At 47.5% G+C, this 23300-nt stretch overlaps 1 protein-coding gene across 3 annotated transcripts in view; it reads left to right on the top strand.

The window, feature by feature from the left end:
• DNAAF9 (dynein axonemal assembly factor 9) overlaps positions 1-23300 on the top strand; it is a 548844-nt gene that overhangs the window by 430548 nt on the left and 94996 nt on the right. For all 3 annotated transcript variants that reach the window (XM_078678718.1, XM_078678720.1, XM_078678719.1), the window contains exon 32: positions 11468-11574. In XM_078678718.1, the coding sequence (XP_078534844.1) occupies positions 11468-11574 (107 nt within the window). The remainder of the gene's footprint in view (positions 1-11467; positions 11575-23300) is intronic.

Raw genomic sequence — 23300 nt, 5'->3', positions numbered from 1 at the left:
TGCTCTCTTACTGGTCCAGCAAGCCTATGCAGTTGCACTGTCAAGGGATTCATAGCAGCCGTGTCTACTCTACTGTACCTTCTGAACCTACCATCCCTCTTTAAATCAACTGTAATGATGAGGTTTCTGAAGGGACTTATAAATATGTTACCTCCCAAGCCGTTTGTCATGCTCCAGTGAGACCTAAACCTCGTTTTCACCTTTTAGATGGACATCCCTTTTGAGCTAATTCACAGTTGTCAGCTATGTTAATGGGTTGCTTTTCTTATTGCTATTGCCTCATCAAGGTGCGTTGGTGAGTTGGAGAAACTGAGCGTCGGTCCACCATTCACTTTCTTTTTCCTGGACAACCTTGTCATCAGGACTATAGCAACTTTCCTCCCCCAGGCAGTTAAACCTTTCCATATTGGACAATCTACATCCCTTTCCACCTTTTTCCTTCCTGGCACCACCCATCTCACCAAGTTTTTTTTAACTTTTCCTACTACATAACATATATCGGTACTTGACGACCAGGAGAGCTGCATATTGCTCTAAAGGTCAAGTCTCATTAAAGAAGTCAGCTACTTTTTTTCCTAAAAACACACCACCAATATGAAAAAGATTGGCAACATTTCCTGGTATTGCAAAAGGATGTAAACCCTACTCACGTTATAGAGAATTAAATGAAAAAGAGAGATGATTACTGGACGGGGTTTGAGGACCCTTCTTTATTCCAATATCTATTTGATGAACTGGAGGACAACAGGTATGAGGAACTGGCAGACGACACTGGATTGGTCTCTCCTCCTAAAGTGGCTTTGGAGGAAGGAGCCTCTTATGCAATAGTGCTGCACTTGGCTGCCCAGAATTTACATCTGGAGCCACCTGCAGTTTCCCTGGTTTGAACCTAAAGTATCACTGGCTATTATCAAGGATCTCAAATCTGGCTCCCCCGTCAACCCGTGCCCTGCAAAACTGTTAGCAACTGTGGCCACAGCCATAATTCCTGTGGTAAATAAAATACTTAATTCCTCGATAGCCTCTGGACACTTGCCTTCGACATGGAAGCAGGCAAACATTCTGCCACTGCTTAAAAAGCCTACTGCTGACCCCAAATTGTTAGCGAATTATAGACCCATTTCCCCGCTTCAGGCATTTACCAAGGTTCTGGTAAAATACATGAAGATGGTTATCACGGACTATGTGAAAATGAAAAACCTTTTACATGTCAGTCAGTCTGGCGTTAGAGCTAACTATTGCACTGAGTTTGCATTATTAGAGGTCTCTGAACATATCAAGGAGAGCCTCGCTGTGGGAGGAATAGCCATCTTATTAGCTGATCTTATTAAACCCGTCAGCTGCCTTTGATACCGTTCCCCATAATAGGCTCTTGGAAAGGATGCAGGATCTCAGTATCAAAGGCTCTGTTCTAAAATGTCTCTCTTCCTTTCTGGAAGGTCAGGAGGTATGGACACCGCCTTATGCGGCTGCAATCCCCAGTCTTAACGTTGGGGTCCCGCAGGGCTCCATTTTAAGTCCCACATTATTTAATTTGTATATGTCCCCACTTGCATCTCTGGCTGAAGCGTACAGTGCTAAAAGTATCTTATACGCCGACGATACACAGCTTCTGTTGTCCTGTGACAGGGGAGAGAGCTTTGAGGGCAGGAAGATCAAAATCTGCCTCGCTAATGTGTTTGTGTGGTTAAGGACCAACCAACTGAAATGTAACCCGGAGAAGTCCGAAATTAATTTTTGGGGCTCTCCTCCTTCGGGTGAATGGAGACATTGGTGGCCAGAAGATATGTCACCTCAGCTCTCTGCCCAACACACAGTTAAAAACCTGGGCATTTTGATTGACGATTCCCTATCTATAAGAACCCAAGTTTAATCGGTAGTGGGAACTTGCTTTGGCCTTCTACGGATGCTGTGAAAATGTCTCCCACTTTTGCCTTTGGACTCTAGGAAGCCCGTAGTCCAGGCGTTGGTCATTTCCAGACTGGACTATGTCAATGTCCTGTAACTGGGCCTTCCAGAATAACTGCATAGGCGCCTGCAGGTGGCCCAAAACACAGTCGCCAGAGCAGTTCTTATGCTGAAGCCTAGGACCCATGTTTCCCCACATCGTAAAGTTCTTCACTGGCTTCCAGTGATCAAAAGGATTAGGTTCAAGGCTTTGGTGTTATTTTTGAAGGCCTTTCGTGGGAGAGTTGCGGGCTACCTTAGCAAAAGAGTAACCCAATATGCACCACCCTGAACCCTGAGATCCTCCTCCCTGAACTTGGCTTCTGTTTCAAGAATATTCCGTGCTCGTTTGGACGGAATCTCTTTCAGGCTCTTAGGAGCACAGGCTTGGAACTCGCTCACTTTGTCACTGAGATTTGTTATGGACTTAGCCACATTTAGGAAATTGCTTAAAACCTTGTTATTCCGTCTATAGACGTCCATCATTTAGCCGCATTTTTCAGCTTTAGCATCTGGGAATGTTAGTTGGGTTGTTGGAAAGGCCTTTCTGAGCGCTGGAACACTCTTGTTGAGTAGCTGTGCGCTATATAAATGTCCTCATTCATTCATAGCCGAGGGTCGTTTCCATGCAGTACTGTATGCCTGTGGCACAGTTACTTAAAGATAGCTTGTTTATGAACTGGTAACCAATGAAGCTAGTCAAGGCAGGCAGATGCTGAGCTTCCGTTACCTACGTTGCAAACAAGTTTGCCAGTTGTATTTTTAACAGTTTGAAGCCTTGAGAACAAACAATCGGCTGTGACTCCATATAATGCATTTTCATAGTCTATCCTACTCAGGACTAAAGCTTGGATTATGTTCCTTTTCCAAGCTACTGGGATCCACCAGAATAATTCCTGGAGGATACGTAGTAGTCTGAAACACGTCCCTTGAACTATAGTTAGTTGCTCTTGAAGGGACAGAGTAGTATTACCAATGAGAAAGCCCACATTTGTAACCACTTTTTTGGGTCTAGGGTGTAGATTCCAGTCATTGATGGGCATGGCCTTTGATGGCATTTGTCTCCTCTGGAGAAAAAGCGTAGCCAAGAGAGCATGGCAACATCGCACACCCTCGGGATAGAGCTGCCTACGCAGCAGTTCCAACTTGAGGATATGGAAGAGGATTTGAGTAGAAGCCAAATGTATTTATGGGAAGTCTGTTTACACCGGCTGCTGGTTTAAGTTTGAGGCATTTGTTGCACCCCTAATACGAATGTATTGTTTGTTTGGTCTTTGGCCCAACAGGGACTCCAATTACACACTGTTAAGTTATTTGTCACCCCTTTTGTCTTTCTGCTTTTGTCGGACGACTGTCTTTTTTTTATCACCTGTTGTGGTGAGATTTCCAAAAGGCTTAAATCATGTTTCTCCCTAAACCTTTTTTGTTGCAACAATAGGATATGAATTTGATCCTCACTTTTATCATTTGCACCTTCTCAAGTCAATGCACTGCTGTTCATTAAGTCTCCTGACTTTGAAAACTCTGTGTTCGAGGCATGTGTGCCGTAGATACATACGTTTTGCATATTCCTGCCATCTAGTGTTGGGTCCTGATGTTTGCAAGTTGTTTTTCTTCAAAGAAGTCTTTCCCAATCATGAGGTAAGGTGACTCCTCCTTTCGGTGATTGTGCACATGGTCACCGGAATCTACTTTGTGATCGGAAAGCTCTGTGGACCGCCTTAGGGCCTAACCGCATTGGGTCAGCTCTTCGTCAATGGAACGGACACCGTTCTAATTCTGCCCTTAGTGCCACGCGAAGTATCCACGCACTGATTCACACAGGGTGTGTAACTTGTGCTTGTCTCCGGAGCACAAGGAAGAAGACTGTGACGCTTGCAGATCGTTTCGCTCGAAGAAAACTCTTCATGATAGTCAGGCTACACGTCGAGAGATGCCGCGTCAGAGCATCGAAGACACGCTGGACATCTTCAGTGAAGATTCCGGTCAAGAAGACATTGAGTCATCGGCGGCAGAGGAGTAAAAAGCCTTCTTAAGTGTAGGACTCCGAATTAGAGCTCATGATAGATTTCGACACCGAAGAACTGCAGCAGGGACAAGGTGACGTGAGTATGGTAGACCCTATTCCCCTTCAAATCACTCCCAAAAAGCACAAGGCTTCAGCACCACCTCTGCCTTCTGGCCAAGGTTGGCACGCCGGACATCTTCGATGAAGGTTCCGGTCAAGAAGGCGATGAGGCATCAGCGGCAGAGGAGGAAGAAGCCTTCTACGTGCAGGACTCTGCCTTCTGGCCAAGGTTGGCACCAAGACATTGTTTCCGACGCCCCACCTCCAGACCCAGCTCCGAAACAGCTAGTCAAGCCTTCCAGCTTTGTACTGAGTCGGCAAAAGTCCTCGTTGGTACCAAAGCCTTCTGGTTCCAAACAGAAATCCGGCTCGGAGAAAAAATCCTCCATGCCGAAAGCCAAGCAGCCTTGGGACCAGAAATGTACCGCACTGAAAGGCCAGCACGCGCAGAAAAACGTCGGCTCCGAAACCGAAAGATGTTACTTCGGATCTGAATTTAGACATTGTTCCACTGAAAACTGATCCCAAGCAGAAGAGACTATATATTAACCCTGAGACTATCATATTCATACCAAGCTGCCTCAGAAACATAAGCTTCCTGATGAGGACACTCCTTACAAGATCCCTTTGAAGAGGAAATCTGTTGCTACCAGTCCTTTTCATCCACTACCATCATCCCCTCCACCACCTACTTCTCCATCTTTAAACCCTTTAAAAATCACACCTCAGGATTCTCCACAATTTCACCATGATGACGATGATGATGTTGATGATGGGGGGCACATTTACCAGTAGATCCCTGGACGGATAGTACAATTGATCCTCCAGCAGATAATAACCCAGACCTTTACCCAGCCAAGCCATCTCCTCCAGGCGACAACGTATCCCACCAGGAACTCATTGCCAGGGCTGCACAATATCATGGGATGGCACTGCACAAAGAATCATTAAAAGACAATTTTTTGTCCGAGGTCTTAGAATCCACACATAGGCCGTCACATACACTTCCTATGCTTATGGGCATGATGAGAGACGCGGATTACATTTTTAAGGACCCAGTACGAGCACGCATCTTGACTCCTAGGGTTGACAAGAAGTATAAGGCCTCCCCAACAGACCCAGTGTTTATCAAGGACTAGCTACCAATAGATTAATTGGTAGTGTTTAATGATCGTAAGCGGGCCAATTCCCAAATATCAGGAGATGCTCCTCCACCAAATAAGGAGTCTAATTTAATTGACACTTCTGGCAAACACATAGGTGCTCAAGCTCCAAATCAATGGTGCATTGCAAATACACAAGGCCTTTTAGCCAGGTATGACAATGCACACTGGGATGAAATGGAGCAATTGCATCAATATCTCCCAGAGGAGCATAAAGCTAAAGTGCAGGATTTCAAATTCCTCCGTAAGGTGTGCTCTAGATGCGGCTGATACTGTGGCTAGAGAGGGCAACACAAACATTTGGCTTAGGAGACATGGTTGGTTAAGGATCTCTGGGTTTAAGCCAGAGGTCCAACAATCCCTTCTTAACACACCATTTGACAAGAAACATCTTTTTGGTCCTGAAGTATATCAGGCATTGGAAAAAATGAAAAAGGACACCGAAGTGGCCAAGTCCATAGGAGTGCTCCAGTCTCCTTCAAACAGGCTCCATTTGTCGGTCCTGTTACCGAGGGGGTCCTCAGATGAGAATACCTCCACCTTCAAAGGTAATAACCATTCCTCTCCCTCAAAAGATTTTTTTCGAGAAGGTTATAGCGGGAACAACTTTAAAGGTAGGGGTAAGGGCAACGCACCCCGTAACTCCCCTTCCCGCAATAATCAGTGACTTACCCAACCTCCCCCGACCCCCGCACTCCTCAGTCCCCACCATCGACTATACCACACTTGTCTGGGGAAGATTTCAACAATTTCTCCCGATTTGGCAATCTATAATAACAGACAAATGGGTGATTCGAGTTATCCAACATGGGTATTGCCTGGAGCTTACTAGCAATCCTCTAAACATTCCATCTGGATCTCACAAATTGTCTCCAGAACACCTTCAATTGCTTGAACATGAAGTGCAATCTCTCTTACTGAAAGGAGCAATAGAGCCAGTTCCAACACAGTACCAGGGCTCAGGGGTTTACTCTCTGTATTTTCTCATTCCCAAAAAGGATGGTTCCCTAAGATCTATTATGGATCTCAGAGAGTTAAACCATTATATACTGTCCGAACACTTTTACATGGTGACTCTTCAACAGGTGCTTCAACTTTTTCTAGACTTAAAAGACACATATATTCATGTTCTAATTCATCCGGCTCAACGCAAATACCTCAGATTTGTGATAGCGGTAAGTATTTACCAAATGTCTGGCAGTAGTCGCGCCTCATCTCCGAAGAAAGCATATTCACGTCTTTCCCTATCTAGATGATTGGCTCATCAAAGCAAGCACTTACCAAAGCTGTCTACAACATACACAGATCAAAATACACCCACTTCATCAACTTAGCTTCACGGTCAATGCCCAAAAATCTCACATCCAACCATTACAGATTCAGTCTTACCTAGGTGCCACTAGAGACACAGTCAAAGCTCTAGCCTCTCCCAATGTAGCCAGAATTCACAATATTCAGGTTATCATACTACAGTTTCAGTCTAATCAAGCCTTACCAGCCAGTGTTCATGCAACTCCTGGGAATGATGGCATCTTGCATCGCAATTTTACCCCATGCAAGACTTCACATGCGTCCCCTACAAGAGTGCTTGGCACGTCCGTGAAATCAGTCGCAGGGTCAATTAACCGATCTAGTGTTGGTAGACAGTCGTACCCCTCGCTCTCTGCAGTGGTGGAACCCACAAAGCTTTTCATCGGCCCTATTTCACAGATCCTGCTCACATGAGACGCATCTCTGACAGGTTGGGGTGCTCATCTCCAAGATTACACAATACAGGGCCTGTGGAGCTACAAACACAAAAGCCTCCACATCAACTATCTAGAGCTTCTAGCAGTTTTTCTAGTGCTCAAAGCTTTTCAAACTCCTCATAGGCAAAACTGTCCTAGTCCGAACAGACAACATGACAGCAATGTTTTATGTACAAAAGCAGGGGGACGCACACTCTCTCCAACTGTCAAGACTCGCTCAAGCCATTTGGACTTGCGCGATCCATCACAAGCTTTTTCTTCTGGCAGAGCACCTCACGTGAGTATACAATCAAATTGCTGACCTTCTGAGCACACGTTGGAACTTCATCCCCAAGTTCTCCTTCCGTACTTTCAACAATGGGGATTCCACAAATAGACTTGTTCGCCACTGCAGAAAACAGAAAATGCCCAAGCTTCGGCTCCAGGTTCCCACACCCGCTCTCAAAGGGCAATGCCATATGGCTGAACTGGTCAGTGATATTTGCCTACTCTTTTCCACCTATCCCGCTCTTTCCGTGTCTGGTTCGAAAGCTCAGGCAAAGATCCCTCACACTAATTCTAGTAGCTCTAACATGGGCCCATCAGCCATGGTACACAACCCTGTGGGAGCTGTCACTTGTTACACATCAAAAGCTGCTCCTCACACAGAACCATGGTGAAATCAGACATCCAAATCCCAAAGAACTGAACTTAGCGATCGGGCTCTTGAAATCATAGAGTTTGGTTAATTAGTGTACCAACAAACTGTATGAATATTCTAAAAGAAGGAAGAAGGCCTACCACCAGAGCTTGATATGCAGCAAAGTGAAAAAGATTTGTTGAATACTGCAATAATAACAAAATCGATCCCTTAGATTCTTCTATACAAAACATGATCTGTTACCTATTACACTTACAGCAAACATGACTAGCTTATACATCTATTCATTTGCACTTTGCAGCGGTAGCTGCGTATTTGCAGAACTGGCAACATTTGTCGCTATTCAGAGTTCCAGTTATCAAAGCTTTCATGGAAGGGTTGAAAAGAGTAACACCACCAAGGATTCCTCCTCCTGCCCCAGTTTGGAATCTCAAAATTATTCTCACATTGCTCATGAGTCCACCTTTTGAATCATTGCACAAGTGTCCCCTGCAATTTCTCTAATGGAAGGTTGCTTCCCTCATTGCGATCACATCACTGAGGAGAGTTAGTGAGCTACAAGCATTAACCTTTGAAGAACCCTTCTTTCAGCTACACAAATACGGGAGTTCTGCGCACCAACCCTAAACACCTTCCCAAAGTGGTTTCTGCTTTTCATATAAACCAGTCTTTTTTCCTCAACATGATTCTGTAGCAGAATGTGCTCTTCACACGCTTGACGTTAAAAGAGCTTTATTGTACTACATAAATAGAACAGAAGATTTTCGCAAAACTGTTCGTTTCATTTGTTCCACCTTTCAAAGGCAATCGCATCTCTAAATTTGGTATTGCAAGATGGATTGTTAAATGTATTCAAACATGCTACGCTAAAGCTAACAGAACTTTATCCATTACCCTTAGAGCGCATTCCACTCGTATAATAGGGGCTTCTGTGGCCTTTTTAGGTAACATTCCTCGAGCTGACATATGTAAGGCAGGTACATGGTCTACACCACACACATTTACCAAACACTATTATGTAGATGTGTTAGCACGTCCACAAGCTAAATGTAGGCCAAGAAGTACTTAAAACACTGTTTCAAACAACTGCAACATCTACAGGGTAGCTACCGAATTGGGAGTATACTGCTTTGTAGTCTATGCATAGCATGTGTATCTACAGCACACATGCCTCGAACGGATAATGTTATTTACCCAGTCAGCATCTGTTCTCGGCATATAGAGCTGTAGATTCACATGCGCCCACCCGCCTCCCTAGTTACCTGTAGTTGTTGCGGTTATTCATTATACATTTATACACATGGGCAGCTCTACACTACATTTACTTACTCCATTCTCACCCTCTTGCGGGAAAACAATCTTAACAGTGGAGTTGATGACCATTCGCACTATCATTGAAAGGAGTCACCTTACCTCGAGTCTAGGAAACACTTCTTCGAAGAAAAACAACTTGCAAGCATCCGTACCCAACACTAGATGGCAGGAGTATGCAAAGCATGTGAATCTACAGCTCTACATGCCAAGAACAGATGCTGACTGGGTACGTAGCATTATACTTCTCATTGTAATAACTTCAGCTTTTCGCTTGAGTGATCTTCAGGCTCTTGCATTCAAGCCGCAATACACCACCTTTCTAAGTAAACTGGTGCTGAGTGCTAAAGCACCCTTTTTGCCGAAGCTTTTGACCTCCTTTCGTGTTACTGTCTATCACTCTTACGATGTTCTTTCCTCCACCTCATCCCTCAAAAGAGGAGAAGAGACTCCATCATTTGTACACAAAAGGAGAACAGAGTTTTCACGTCAATCTTACCAAAAATCATCGGGTGGACAAGCAGTTCTTTGTGGGGTTCTCTGAGGCAAAAATGGAAAGGCAGTCCAAAAAATAACCTTACAAAAATGGATAGTCCTCTGTATTAATATATGATACGTATCTGCTAAGATGCAGCCTCCAGAAGAGTAGAGTGTTCCTTCTGCTGGAGTCAGTGTTGCTACCGCTGGGGTGGCACATAGAGTGCAGATTCTGTATGTCTGTAAGGCCGAGCGTGGGCCTCAGTGCCCATGTTCACAAAGCACTACTATCTTGACATTCACGTTCAACGGGAAGGGCATTTGTCCCATTTGATGCTGCAGCATTTGTTCATCTGCACCATTACACTGGCCCCCCTCCTTCGGAGGTACTGCTTTGGTATGTATTCAAAAGATGAGGAATCTGCAGTTAGAATTATCCTTTAGATGACCAAGTTGCCTACCTTTGGTAACCCTGATTCTGGTAGATACCTATTCTAACCGCAGCAAATAGGTCAGTCTTCTCCTGCCTGCTCTTTCTATGGAATACTCATTTTCTTTATCTAAAATTGTCCCAAATTAGAGATTTGCACACTATCACATCTGATTGATTGATTGGACTCTACTTTCGAGGGTGCAGACAGTGTCAAGAAAGAAGCTGATGTCATTTTATGGGATGGTGCTTATAGGCGGCTGCAACCGTTACTTCCGAAGCTGGCCAAAGTGGAGGAGCACAACGATACCTTAGGACGCAATGCTGTTAAACTAAACTAGATAAAGTCTTGGCAGTTGGGGATATTCACAAGGTGGGTAGTCTGCTGTTAGACAGAGTATCCAACAGAAAGAAAGTTATTTAAGGTAAGTCATTTTTTCATTTACTTCATCAATAGAATATTTTTAAGTAACTCAGTCCATCAATCATTCTCAGAGAAGGGGAAAGAACACAATTGTAAGTCTTGTTATCTTTTTTATTTTTATTAAAAGTCTCATAAATGTCCATAAATCTTGGCTTTCATAACTTCATAACTACAGTCACTTCTTGCGGGCTAATATATCAATCATCCTGTTCGTGCAACAGATGGTACGAAGAATATGTCTGTCATAGTCATCTGCAGTTATTCAGTATGTTGTTTGAAGGAATAACTAAGTGATGCCTGGGGGGAATTAGTGGAGGGGGGGCGGTTACTTGATTAGATATTGCTGAAAGTATAATCAGAATTACGAATGCTTCGAACCATCTACTTTACATGTAGATTGCTGGGCTAGTATTCTTCCATACCAGGTCCAACTAGGGGGAGGTTGTCTTGACCATCAGCTTGACTGGATTATTACATATGTAATTGTCTGTGTCCTATTGTACTAGAGACCTGGGTCTTAGTTGTAAACAATAAAGATTGTTTAAAAAAAAAAAGGGAATAACTAGGCACTTTCTCAAATTAAATTGTACAGAGTATTCATCCCCAAGGTCAGGGTGTCCAAGACAATTAAATGCATTCCTTGCAGGGATAACTTGATAATTTCTCTAATTTAGCTATATTCTGTCTTCCTCCGCATGATAAAAGTTTCAAAGAAGATTGAGTGCAGTCACACTCTCAGCTCCCACAATAAATGAGGCATAACTGTGTCCTTTTGGACACTGTTATCTTGGGGATGAATACTCTGTAGAATTTAATTTGAGAAAATATCTAGTGATTTCTACTAACCACATATTGGATTACTTTTGATGACTGTGAGTTTGAGAGACATTTTCTTAACATTTGTTGCATGAACAGGATGATAAGCTCATTACTCCTAAAGAAGCGACTGTTATCACAAAACACGTGTTGGCTGTCTTTTTTGTCTCTAACTATATAATATGAACTTATGAAAATCCAGATAAAGTTTTATTGATATTCATGAATAAAAAACACTTTTTATAAAAAATAAAAAAACAAGCATCATGATTGTGTTGTTTCCATGTATTGGAGAACGGTTGATGAACCGATTCAGTTAAACTGTTATGCTGGTTGCTTCCCCAGCACAGTTTTATCTGACAAGATGAGCGCTGAGCAATAATCCCCTTTACCTTTTTAGTGTAGATGTTTTTTAAAGAATATTTTTGTCTCATCATGTTTAGGTGTGATGGCAGATTTGTGACGGGGTCTGTTATTCCACAAATGGATCAGATATGTTTATGGTTTAACCGTCCTTTGGAAAAAACACGGTTTATGATGAATTGTAAAGGTAAAAATTTGGTTGCTTTTTAAAGTCATTCCTTGAAACGTATTAGTTTTATTTTACAATGATATTTTAATCATTTAATTTAACAATGTTAAACTAAATGTTATGCCTAATGTGACGTTTTCACGCATCAGGCTGTTTGTGTTAAAAATGTTAAACTACACAAAGTTGTTAAATATACTGGATTCAGTTAAGTATGGGTTGTATTATATAACGGTTAATGGTGTCAGCCTTTTTACTGCATAACTGTGTAAGACATTTGTAGGGAAGTCCCCTTTTTGCATGGTTACCCCCCACTTTTTGCCTGACATTGGATGCAACTTAACTTTATGTGCCCTGGGTCCCTGCCAATCAGGTTCCCAGGCCCTGTGTTGTTTTCCAAACCTGTACCTTTGTATCCACGATTGGCACATCTCTGGTCACAGGTCAGCCCCTTGTAAAAGGTACCATGGGTACCAAAGGCACTTTGACCAGGGGAGGACTTTAAGGGGCGCAGCACCTATCGTGCCACCCTTGGAGACCATGCACTAACACCCACACATTGCCATTGAAGGCTGCATGTTATGGTGCAGAGAAAAGTGTAGAGTCCCTGTGTGCCATGCCTACAACTCACTGCCTGTGGCCTGGGTAAGTCACCACTCTAGCAGGGTGTACTAGACTAGCCCACAGGTGAGGGTATAGTGCATGAACACTGTACCCCTACAGTTTCTAAGTCAGTACATTGTAAGTGCAGTAAAGTCATAAAGAGTATATGGTTTGAGAGTTGGTCATTACGAACACCGCAGCTCCATATGGCTTTATTGACACCTGGGGTGTTTGGTAGCAAACGTCTCAGCACATTAAACCCACACTGATGCCAATGTGGGATTTAATGTAAATTGCACTCAGAGGGCATCTTAGAGATGCCCCCTGGCAAAACGACCAGCCCTGGTGTGGCTCCTGAATGGATGCCCAGCATTTGACCCCACCAAACAGGTTTCTGGACCTCTAGGTGGAGGGCCTCCGCTCTCTGGGTCAAGAAACAAAGCCCATCCTGGGCAGAGGTGTCATGATTCCTCCCCCCGGATGGGCTGGGTCCACAACGGGGAAGCTTCAAAGGACTCCCGCCTTTGGAAGATGTCCCTGCCTTTTGCTGCCCCTACCAACTGACTCCTACCTGTTTTAATTCCCACTTTGGGCTTGAGAATCGGTGGGAAAACCAAGTTAGGAGGAGAGATGTGCCCACCTTTGTCAACCCCACCCCTGAGGTGGGGCAGGCTAGGAGAAGCACACATCTTAGTCCACTCCATCTTGAATATGTGGGGACCCAGTCAATTAGGCAGATGCTCATGCCCCCTCCCACTGGAGGATGGCATAATAGGGGGTGTGCCCACCTAAATTTCGTAATCTGAAAGAGACATTTAGTTGTAGATTCCTTAACTTAGAATTTCCCCCATGCGTCCGTCTGGATCTAAAGACTTTTCTTTAGCAGTACCCCTGTGCATCGGTAGGTGGAGTTGTCGACTCTGCGTACATCGTCGTGGTCGGCAGATGAACAACCAGCAAGATGGCCGCTTGGTAGGAGCTGCCTGGAGGAGCTCCCCGTGCTTGGGATCCCTTAACCGGGTATATCCCTGTTAGCAGCAACCATCAGTCGCTCGCTGGAACAGAAAGAGTAACAGGAACACCCAAGAGTAACGGGAAGTAACCTTAAAGTCATTTGCTGCGTGTATCGTCGTCGCGGCTGGCCAGCACCACAGCAGTCGGGGCTCAGAGGCGTCGGAGGGTTGGGAGAGCTCGAGACGTTGGAAGCTGCTGCACCGAAACAAGAACCGGGACCAGAGCGGAGCTAGCACCAGACCCTCTCCCCACTCAGGAACAGAAGCGGAGGCTGTGGTGGGTCGAGGCAACGACGACTGTGGCGGCAGAGGACCCCCCCCCCCCTCCCGACGGCAACAGAAGACAGCAGAGCGGGACAACGGAACACCCCCTCCCTCCTCCCGCAGCAGAAGGAATACTGCAGCGGAGTCGGAGGGCTGGTTGCGGCTTGTGACGCTGGGAGCGGCTGCCCCGAAACTGTGGCGGCCGGGACTAGGGCCGGGACCAGATTTCTGCAAACGCCGGACCCTTCCCCCCGCTCCGGAGCGGAAGCGGAGGCTGTTGAGGGTTGTGGCAATCACGACGACATCGGCGGCAGAGGACCCCCCCCCCCCGACGGCAACAGAGGACTGCTGAACACCGGGACCAGCGTGAACATCAGAACACCCCCTTCCCCCGCAGCAGAAGGAATCCCACCGCCTACCGACAGCAGAGGACGTCGGGGACAGCCGGGAGCAGCGAGGAACGAGGAACAAGGCGACAACTTCAGAGCTCCCCCTCCCTCCCGGAGTATCCCAGGACCAGCGCGGGACCAGCCTCGTCAATAGACGCCCCCCCCCCCTCCCGACCTGCTCCCGCTCCGCAGCGGAGGCCTCCTGGCGGTCCTGAGGGTTGTGAGGGGCTGGGGGAGACCAGCAGACCACGGGCGGCGGTGGATGCCCTCTCTACCTCCCTCCTATAATGGCTGAAACAAGTAGGTCTCTACTTTCAACTTTCCTGCAGAGGACCCGCGAGAGCTACTTCACAGGGTCTTTGCCAAATAAGGTACTTTCTTGAATTCGCTTATTATGTTATTTAAATCCTTTGTCCAAAATGGCGGGGTCCAGAAGCTAAGGCAATAAATCACCTGTGCCTCAGTTGCCCACGAGGCTCCTGCAAGATAAGACTCCCTCGCAGCAACGTAGAATGTGGGTTAGCTGAAAGCGAAACTGCCCTCCCTGCTCACAAAGCAACAAAAATAAAAAGAGGACTACTGGCTCCTTCTCCCATATGGGGCGGCCACTCATCCTTTCAGTCACACTATCTGAACTTACACTAAGATCTCAACATCGGCTACCACTTAGTCTACCTTTTTTATTGTGGCAAGACTGTATTTTTACTTGTACTCTGTTCATTTTTGACAGAATGTCGGTCTCTTATGCAGGATTTTACCTCTAGCTGTATGATAAACATCTCTGCAGGATTATACCTTTTAACCGGCACTTTGTTCACTTCCCATGTAACACAAAGACTGCTACCTCATATTCGGGGTCATTCCCACATGTCTCCACTACTACCTGTGATAGAGATAGACTATGCTTTGATATATTATTTTTGTATCTATATCTTGTACACCTTGCAACCTGCACCCAGTTCACCTTCGCTTTGGGACGCACCGACTGCTACCTCACATACTACCTCATATACTTCGATTGCTCATATACTTCGATTGCTACCTCAGATACTTTGATCGCTCAATGTCAATGCTACCTCCTATATCAATATTATATTTTTACCTGTATTTTGCTCACCTTTGTATTTTGATTGCTCTCCAAGACCACTTATGTTCTGATTTCTGACCCAGATAACCTGTTGGGCTTACATATGCACCTTGCTCCGGCATAACACGACTGCTCACCCACCCCGCGCTACACTGCTACCATACCAACATGGAACTCTTTGGCAAACACACATATAAAATAAACTACCCTTCCTCTCTCACCAAAAAAATCTACTAAACGATTTAAACACGACCTCCTTAGGTCCCACCCAGAAACACCCTTTGCCGACACCTACTTCTCATCGGTCAATGGACCCTTGAACACCGACATCATTTTCCACACCACACGCAGAGCGCAATGGAAAAAAGTGTTCCTTTCCCTATTCACAGTCTCCACCACCAGGAAATCCGCACATGGCCTAACACTCTCCATCACATCGTCCCAACTCCTCCCAGGCAGAACCACCATCACTATTTACAACAACGGGATTGTTTTAATTCAAGCGATAGACAGGAACCTGGAACTACTGGACAACATGTTCCCCTCTCTCAAAGAGCACCTTTCCAACACTCGGACTTACACGCAGATCACCCCCTGTCCCACCTCCCCTAACGTCACAGCCCCCACCCTTAACTCCCCTAACACAGTTCAGCAGCAAGAAGACACACACCTCACCTTCACACCCTGCTCCACAGTCAATCACCTGCCCCTCGCAGCTACCCCTCCCCGCCCCTCATTCACAGACATAGACCTAGTCCCTACACACACCACTCGCTCGCCCAGCTTTCCTACTAACCTTCGTACCTCCGCTCTTCCTCTTGTCGCCCCCCCCACACTGTGCACTCCCATACCTTCCCCCGCACATTTTTTCTCGGAGCACCCCTTCTCCCCCAATGGCACCACACACAACATGACTCTCTCTCCGACTTCTGCCCCCCCCACACTTAGCACTCCCACCACACCTAGCCTGCACCCCTCCATCAACCTCCCACCCCCCTCGCTCACTCCTCAATACCCCACATCCTCCCCCACAACAGCCAGCCTACACTTCACCCCCTTTTTCCGCTCCCCCCCTAGCACGGATGCGCTTCCAAACACCTGCCCTCTCGCTAACGCCCCCAATGCCCCCAACACCCTCATCAGTTCCGACTCTCCACCCGGACTGCCCCCGGTCAACGCACCCATCATCACCTTGGACACTATTATGTCTACCCTCCTCCAATTGAAAGAAGAAGTACACTCCATCAAAGAGTTACTCCTCACACACCCCAGACACCCCCACATCAACACCCCTACCACACCTAACACCACTTCCCCCTCACCTCCTACCCGCCCTACCACACAACACTCCACACACCGGACCTCTATCCCCCCTCGCAATACCAACAATCGCAGTAACAATTGCAATCTCGTCACTACCAAGCGCAGTACTCCCCCTTCTCCTCCTAACAACACTTCCTCCTCTCCCCCTACTCGCCTTAACACACATCTCCCCCCACATTGGACTTCTACCCCCTCTTGCAATACCACCAATCGCCCCAGACGCACCTCCAACCCGATCTCTGACCATGACGTACACACCCTTCTCCACTCTTACGACCCGGCTCCCCAAAAGCCACTAGCTACCAACAACATGTCCATCCCAACGATTATATCCAACCCCCTTAGGCAACAAAAGGATAACAACAGAGGCGCTGTCCCCAACAACCTCACTAATGTACCCATCATTACGGAATCGTCCTCCACCCTATGCACCCCTAGCCTTAAATGCGTACTTCTCAACTGCAGAAGACATTCCACGGAGGTCGCCGACCTCATCACGTCCCGGGAACTGGACCTAGCCATTCTGACTGAAACGTGGCTGTCTGATTCCTCCACACCTATACTGGATATCCTAGTCCCGCCCAACTACTGTATCATTAGACTTGACAGGGCCATAAAGACAGGCGGTGGAATTGCCTGCATCTACAGAAGCAACCTCTCAGTCTCCAAAGTGGCCGTCCCCTCTCTTACTTCCTGTGAATACCTTTGCCTCGATATCATCAGCGAAAGCAAACCGGTATGTTCTCTCCACATTATATACCACCCACCTGGGGACAATCTCTCCTTCGCCCAACAACTCATGGATACAATATCAGCCAACTCAGGACGGCAGCACACCCAAATTTTCCTTGGCGACTACAATCTCCACTGGAATGACAGTAAGGACGCAGTGGTAAACAGCCTCAAAAGCTTTCTCAACGCACTTGATCTCAACCAAATATGCAATAACCCGACCCATAAGAGAGGTTCAACCCTTGACCTTATCATCTCCAAAGAGGGTGCTATTCAACTGGAATCAATCCAACCTTGTGACTGGTCAGATCACTACATTGTCTCCTTCCTCATCAAGGAAAAAATCAGACTTAACTCAGTTCAACCCCCTAAGCACAAAGTGTGGAAAAGGGACTTGAAGAAACTCAATCCAAACTCCCTACCGCCTACCAGCTGCAATCGCCTACTTCCCCCTCCCGGCGTATCAGACGTTCAACTTCTGACTGACTACTATCTCAATACTATGTCCACAATAATCAATGAGGCGGCGCCCATGCAACTGAAAAGAGTCTCATCCAAGAAGACTTCCAACCCATGGTATGACGGTAGCCTCAATGAGGATAGACGAGCCATGCGAATGGCAGAGCGCACCTGGAGATCAGCCCCTTCTGCAGTGCACCTAAAAAGTCTAAAGATACAGAGAAACGCCTACTTCAGGAAAATAAAGCGCTCAAAAAGAAACTTCTTCAGCCTCCAACTCGCCCAAGCTAAAAACCGTCCAAAAAAACTGTTTGAGTTAGTCAGAACACAATGCAAAGAGCAACCCCAGACACCCAGCCCTATGGGCGATACTCCTTCCTGCGAAGACTTCTCTGCCTTCTTTATCCAAAAAACTGAGAGAATAAGAAGCGATCTCCTCAATGACGCTATCCTGTACTCCAACCCCCGACACACAGCAGTGCCTCAACCAAAGAACAATGCTACTTGGTCAGCCTTTGACACCTACTCCGAAGAAGAAATTGGCAGACTGCTCAACACCTTGAAACCTTCCAATCACCTCTCCGACCCCCTTCCTGCTAACGCTGTAAAGGACTTTTCTCCTTGGCTTCTCCCACTCTGGTCAAAGATTATCAATAGCTCTCTTCAACAAGGATCCATCCCCAACGCCCTCAAAGTAGGGCAAGTCACTCCGCTACTGAAAAAACCAACAGCAGACCCCACTGATCTAAACAATTACCGACCTATTACAAACATTCCCACTCTCGCTAAACTGCTGGAAAAATGTGTACAACAACAACTGACTAAACACATAGATAAGTTTGATCTCCTAAACGCTCATCAGTCAGGCTTCCGAGCAGGGCACAGCACCGAAACTGCCATGACTCACATAGTGGACGATGCCCTCCAAATCCTAGACCAAAACGACACCTGCCTCCTCATCCTTCTGGATCTCTCCGCAGCATTCGATACAGTTAAACATGAGAACTTACTCGAACTGTTAAACACAAGAATGGGCATATCTGGGACTGTTCTAAAGTGGTTCACCTCATTCCTACACAACCGGACACAAAGATTCAAAAGCAACAACCTGCTGTCCTCTTCGGTACCTGTATCGCTAGGCGTCCCTCAAGGATCCTCCCTCTCCCCAACACTGTTCAACCTAGTTATGGAACCTCTCACTACGTTGCTACAGGCATCTAATGTGCACTTTCACATGTATGCCGACGACACCCAACTCTATCTCAAAATACAATCTCCCAAGGACATCATGCTTCTGAACACCACAATCAGAAACACCCAATCCTGGCTTTCTGAGAATCACCTCAAACTCAATGCTCTGAAGACCGAGTTCCTCCTGATCTCACCTCCCGCTAAAATATCCACGGCTCAAACATGGCTTAAGCATTTAACGGCTCTAAATGTACAGCCCATCGTAGTTGACTCCGCAAAATCTTTAGGCATAACACTGGACACCAATCTCAACATGCAGCAGCACATCAGCAAGGCAACCAAAGGAGCGAACTTTCAAATCAATACCCTGAGGAAACTCAAACCCTTCCTTCCTGCCAAAGACTTCCAAACTGCAGTACAATCTATAGTCATCCCGCACATAGATTACGGTAGCACCGCCCTCTGCGGGCTCACCCTAACTACAACAGCGCCCCTAAGAGCATCCCTTAACGCCGCAGCGAGACTCGTCACTGGCTCAAAAAAACACTCGCACATCTCCCCGGACTTTAAATCACTGAAATGGCTACCTTTTGAAGCCAGAATACAACTGAAAATCGCTTGCATGACACACAAGGCTGTGCACCGGAATTCACCCGCCTATCTCACTCAAAAGCTGACAATTTCGGGGGGCTCCCGAACTACTAGAGGCACAAACAATCTTTTGCTGAAACCTCGAAGATTTCGGAAGGTAAAAACTTATAAACGCTCCTTTTCAGGAATGGCACCCAGGATCTGGAACTCACTCCCTCCGGAAACAAGGCTCATCTCCTCCGAAACAATCTTTAAGAGGGAAGTTAAAGCGATCCTCATGGCAAAATACACATGATCTATTGCTCCGTATCACTCATGAATCTGCCTTGCAAGTCCTTCCCGACCCTGGTCTACTGTGCCACCCGTGTTTTCGAACTACTTAACTGTATACGCTCACTCTTTGTATTTTGTTATAATGTGTGATGCACCTGGTTGATTATGTATTTTGTTATATCGTTATATTATTGACGCACCTGGTTGACTTTGCACACTTTACCCTCTCCATCTCAACGTTCCTTACTACTCTCGCACCTGTGGGACTATACACCCTGCTCACACCTACCTCAACCTAACTGTATACGCACACTCTTTGTATTTTGTTATAATGTTTGATGCACCTGGTTGAGTATGTATATTGCTATATTGTTATATTATTGACGCACCTGGTTGACTTTGCACACTTTACCCTCTCCATCTCAACGTTCCTTACTACTCTCGCACCTGTGGGACTATACACCCTGCTCACACCTACCTCAACTGTACCCTCCTTTAAACTCTAAATATTCTAAACACGTTTAAGCAGGTATATGCTCCTTATTATTGCACTTTATACTATTGACGCAATTGTCTGTCTATACACTGTGTACCGACACTACCTCACCTGTTACCTACCTCATGTCCTTTATCCCACCTATGTAACTAGCACCTTGTACCTAACTACCTCATATATTACTCTGTATATACGCTTTATTACTTTGTATTTTTACCCCCATGCCCTTGTAAAGCGCTCTGATATCTGCAAAGATCTTGTTCGCGCTATATAAAACTTTCAAAATAAAAAAAAATAAATAAATGACATTGCGGTGACTACTTAGATGCTGCCCCTGCATGCTGACATTAGTTCTTTCGTTTTCCGCACCAGCCTAGCGCAGATACGGAGAGCTTCCCTTTAGCCATTTTTTGGCTAACTTTTTCCGACTTTTTGTCGATGTCTTTTTCGAGTCTTACACTCGTGGTGCATGGGGGATGTCCCTACGTCGGGACGGCTTCAAGTCCTTTGGCGTCTGTCACAAGATGATGTCTATGACGGATCCACACATCGTGTGCATGTGGTGTCTGGAGCACGACCACAACCCAAAGCTGTGCTCTGACTGCCGGGCCATAAACCAGAAGACTTTGCAGAAGCGATCCCAAAAGTTGCTGGAGGCCCGGCGGTCGGCTCTGCGTCGCTCCTGATCTCGTTCAAGAGGAAGGTCTTGAGGCCTTTTGCGCAGCCCTCACTCCTCGTCACACTCGCAAGTTGTCGAGGTCATTGGGTAAGTCCAAAAACAAAAAGAAGACAAAGAAACACAAGCGCTCTTCACCTTCTCCCTGTCGGTTGGCTGACATTACGCGGGATTCGGAGCGTTGTCGCTCAAAGGCTCTGTCTCCGGTGCCTGCTTCAGAGACGACTCCCCCCCCCCCCCCTCCCCCCTCCACCCCCACATCTCCTACAGGTATCTCTAATAGATTTGGTTTCATCACTCATAGCACAAAGTAAGTAATCCTTCACTTAAGCTTCTGGAAACCAGTATGTGGCTCCCACTTTGAATTTAGTAAGACTCCTCCCCAGATGACCTTCATGAGCTAGGTCTGCAGTCCTATCCCATAAATCTCTGTGGGGGGGGGGGGGTTCAAGTCTTTCACCTCTTATAACCTTGTTCTTGCTAATTCATGGCGTACTGCCCAGAAATCCTTTAACTCATCGTCTAGGTCGCCCGGTTTGATTTTCTCCTTCACTAATCTTGAGACAGATCTTTGTCCATGAACTCTTCCTATTCTTCTCTCGAGATGCCCGGGATCTCCACCAGCCCCACCAGATCCACAACCATTGTGCTTTGCACACGTGGGTTCGGATCCCATCCTCGTCGCCAGGGTTAAAAAGAGATGAACTCCTGTTGAATTCTAGAAATACTTTTATTAAAATTGTAAAATGGCAGCATCTGAAAGAAACACTTTAGTTAGATTCCTTACCTTAGAATAACCCCCAGGCGTCAGACTGGATCCGGACAATTTAGCGTAGCAGTACCCCTGTGCGTCGGTAGGCGTCGTCTGAAGCTCCGCGTCCGTCGCCGGTGGCAGCGGCGCCTGGATGACGTCGGCGGAGTACTTAGACGCCGCCCTCGCACGCTGACGTCAGTTCTTCTTTTTTCCGCGCCAGCTAAGCGCAGGTCCTGAGAAAGCAGTACCTATCTTTTTGATCTCTTCTCGAGTCTTCACGACTCTCGGTGCCGGTAGGGAATGCCCGGGTTTAAGCCCTGTACCGGCTGCAACCGACTGATGTCGGTTACCGATCCCCACCGCCGGTGCCAGTATTGCCTTGGGGCCGACCACGACGACCGGTCGTGCCCAGACTGCCGGGCCTTGACGTCGGTCCCGCAAGCGCCTCGAGCTCTGGCAGTCGGCCCCGCGCTGCCCACGGTCCTGGTCCAGGAGGGGGTCGAGGGACCAGTCGTGGGGCCACAGTCATCGAAGCTCGATGTGTCGACACCATTTGTCGAGCTCCAAGTCCTAGGGTAAGAGGCACAAGAAGTCGAAGAGACGTCATCGCTCTTCTGACTCCCCCCGACAATCGCGCGACGCGGCCGGGGGTTCGGGCGGTTAGGCCGGAGCCGCAGGCGCCGCAGCCAGCTCCATACCCGCCGGTCCCTGGGCTGAATGCGACGCCGGAGGAGATCAAGGCCTTCCTCATGGCCATGAGGTCCCTCTCTCCTCCGTCGGTTCCCGCTTTGCCTCCGGGCCCCGCGGCCCCGACTGGGAGTCCAAGTGGGCCGGGTGCTCCGGCCCCGGCGCCGACTTCAGTCCCGACGCCGCAGGCTCCCGCTGGATCCGGTTCCGGGTCGCCGCTGGTCGACCTCACAACCCCGCCGGCGTCGACCGCCAGGGTGTCATCCGCGGCGCCGTCCCCGCACGACGCCGTCCCTGATCCCTCTCTCGGTCCAGATCCGGCGTCGGACCGGCGTCGACAGACGCTGCATTCTACGCCGGCTGAAGAGCCTTTCTTCTTTGATCCGGCTCCATCCTTTAACCCTGAGTTTCAGGGGATGGAGGACAAAGGGGATTGGGAGAGGTCTGAGGACCCTCTGACATGTGAGTGTCAGTCCTTCCAGGACTGGACAGAGGAGCTAGGGGAGGCCAGGGGTCTTGATACCTCCCCTGACTTTGGCTTTGTCTCCCCTCCTACCGTGGCTACGGACAAGGGGGCTGCTTATAGTGTGGTGCTGACGCGGGCAGCCAAGGCCTTGGCACTTACGCTCCCCGTCGCTACTGTGAGGTCTAACATCCTCACTGAGGTCCTTAAACCGCAGACTGGCGCTCCGGAGCCTTTACTGCCGTTTAACGAGGCTCTCATGGACGTCCTGTTTTGCACCTGGTCCAGGCCCGCTACAGGCCCCCCTGTAGATAGGAACGTTGCCAGGCGCCACCGCCCAGCTCCGGGCGACCCTAGCTTCCTGTCCACCCATCCCACCCCGAGAGCCTGGTTATCCAGGCCTCTACTTCCCAATCTGCATTCCCAACTGCACCCCCAGATCGGGAATCCAAAAGGTATGAACAGTTTGGTAAGAAACTGTTTTCATCCCTCAGCTGTGGGTTGCGGTCAGTCAACACCGCTTGCCTTTTGGGATGTTATACCCACTCTCTGTGGGATACGGTTGCGGGCGTGCTGCCAGAGTGTCCGGAGGGGGCCCGGGCAAAACTTGCTCAAGCCCTCGCGGAGGGACGAGACGCAGTTCGGTATTCTATACGATGTGGGCTAGATACCACGGACTCACTGGGCAGGGCGATGTCAACGACGGTGGCCGTTCGCCGCCACGCCTGGCTGAGGTCCGCCAACTT

Source organism: Lissotriton helveticus, chromosome 2_2 (assembly GCF_964261635.1).
Source record: "Lissotriton helveticus chromosome 2_2, aLisHel1.1, whole genome shotgun sequence".
In the NCBI taxonomy this organism is placed as follows: Eukaryota; Metazoa; Chordata; class Amphibia; order Caudata; family Salamandridae; genus Lissotriton; species Lissotriton helveticus.
This window is presented reverse-complemented; position numbering and strand designations above follow the sequence as displayed.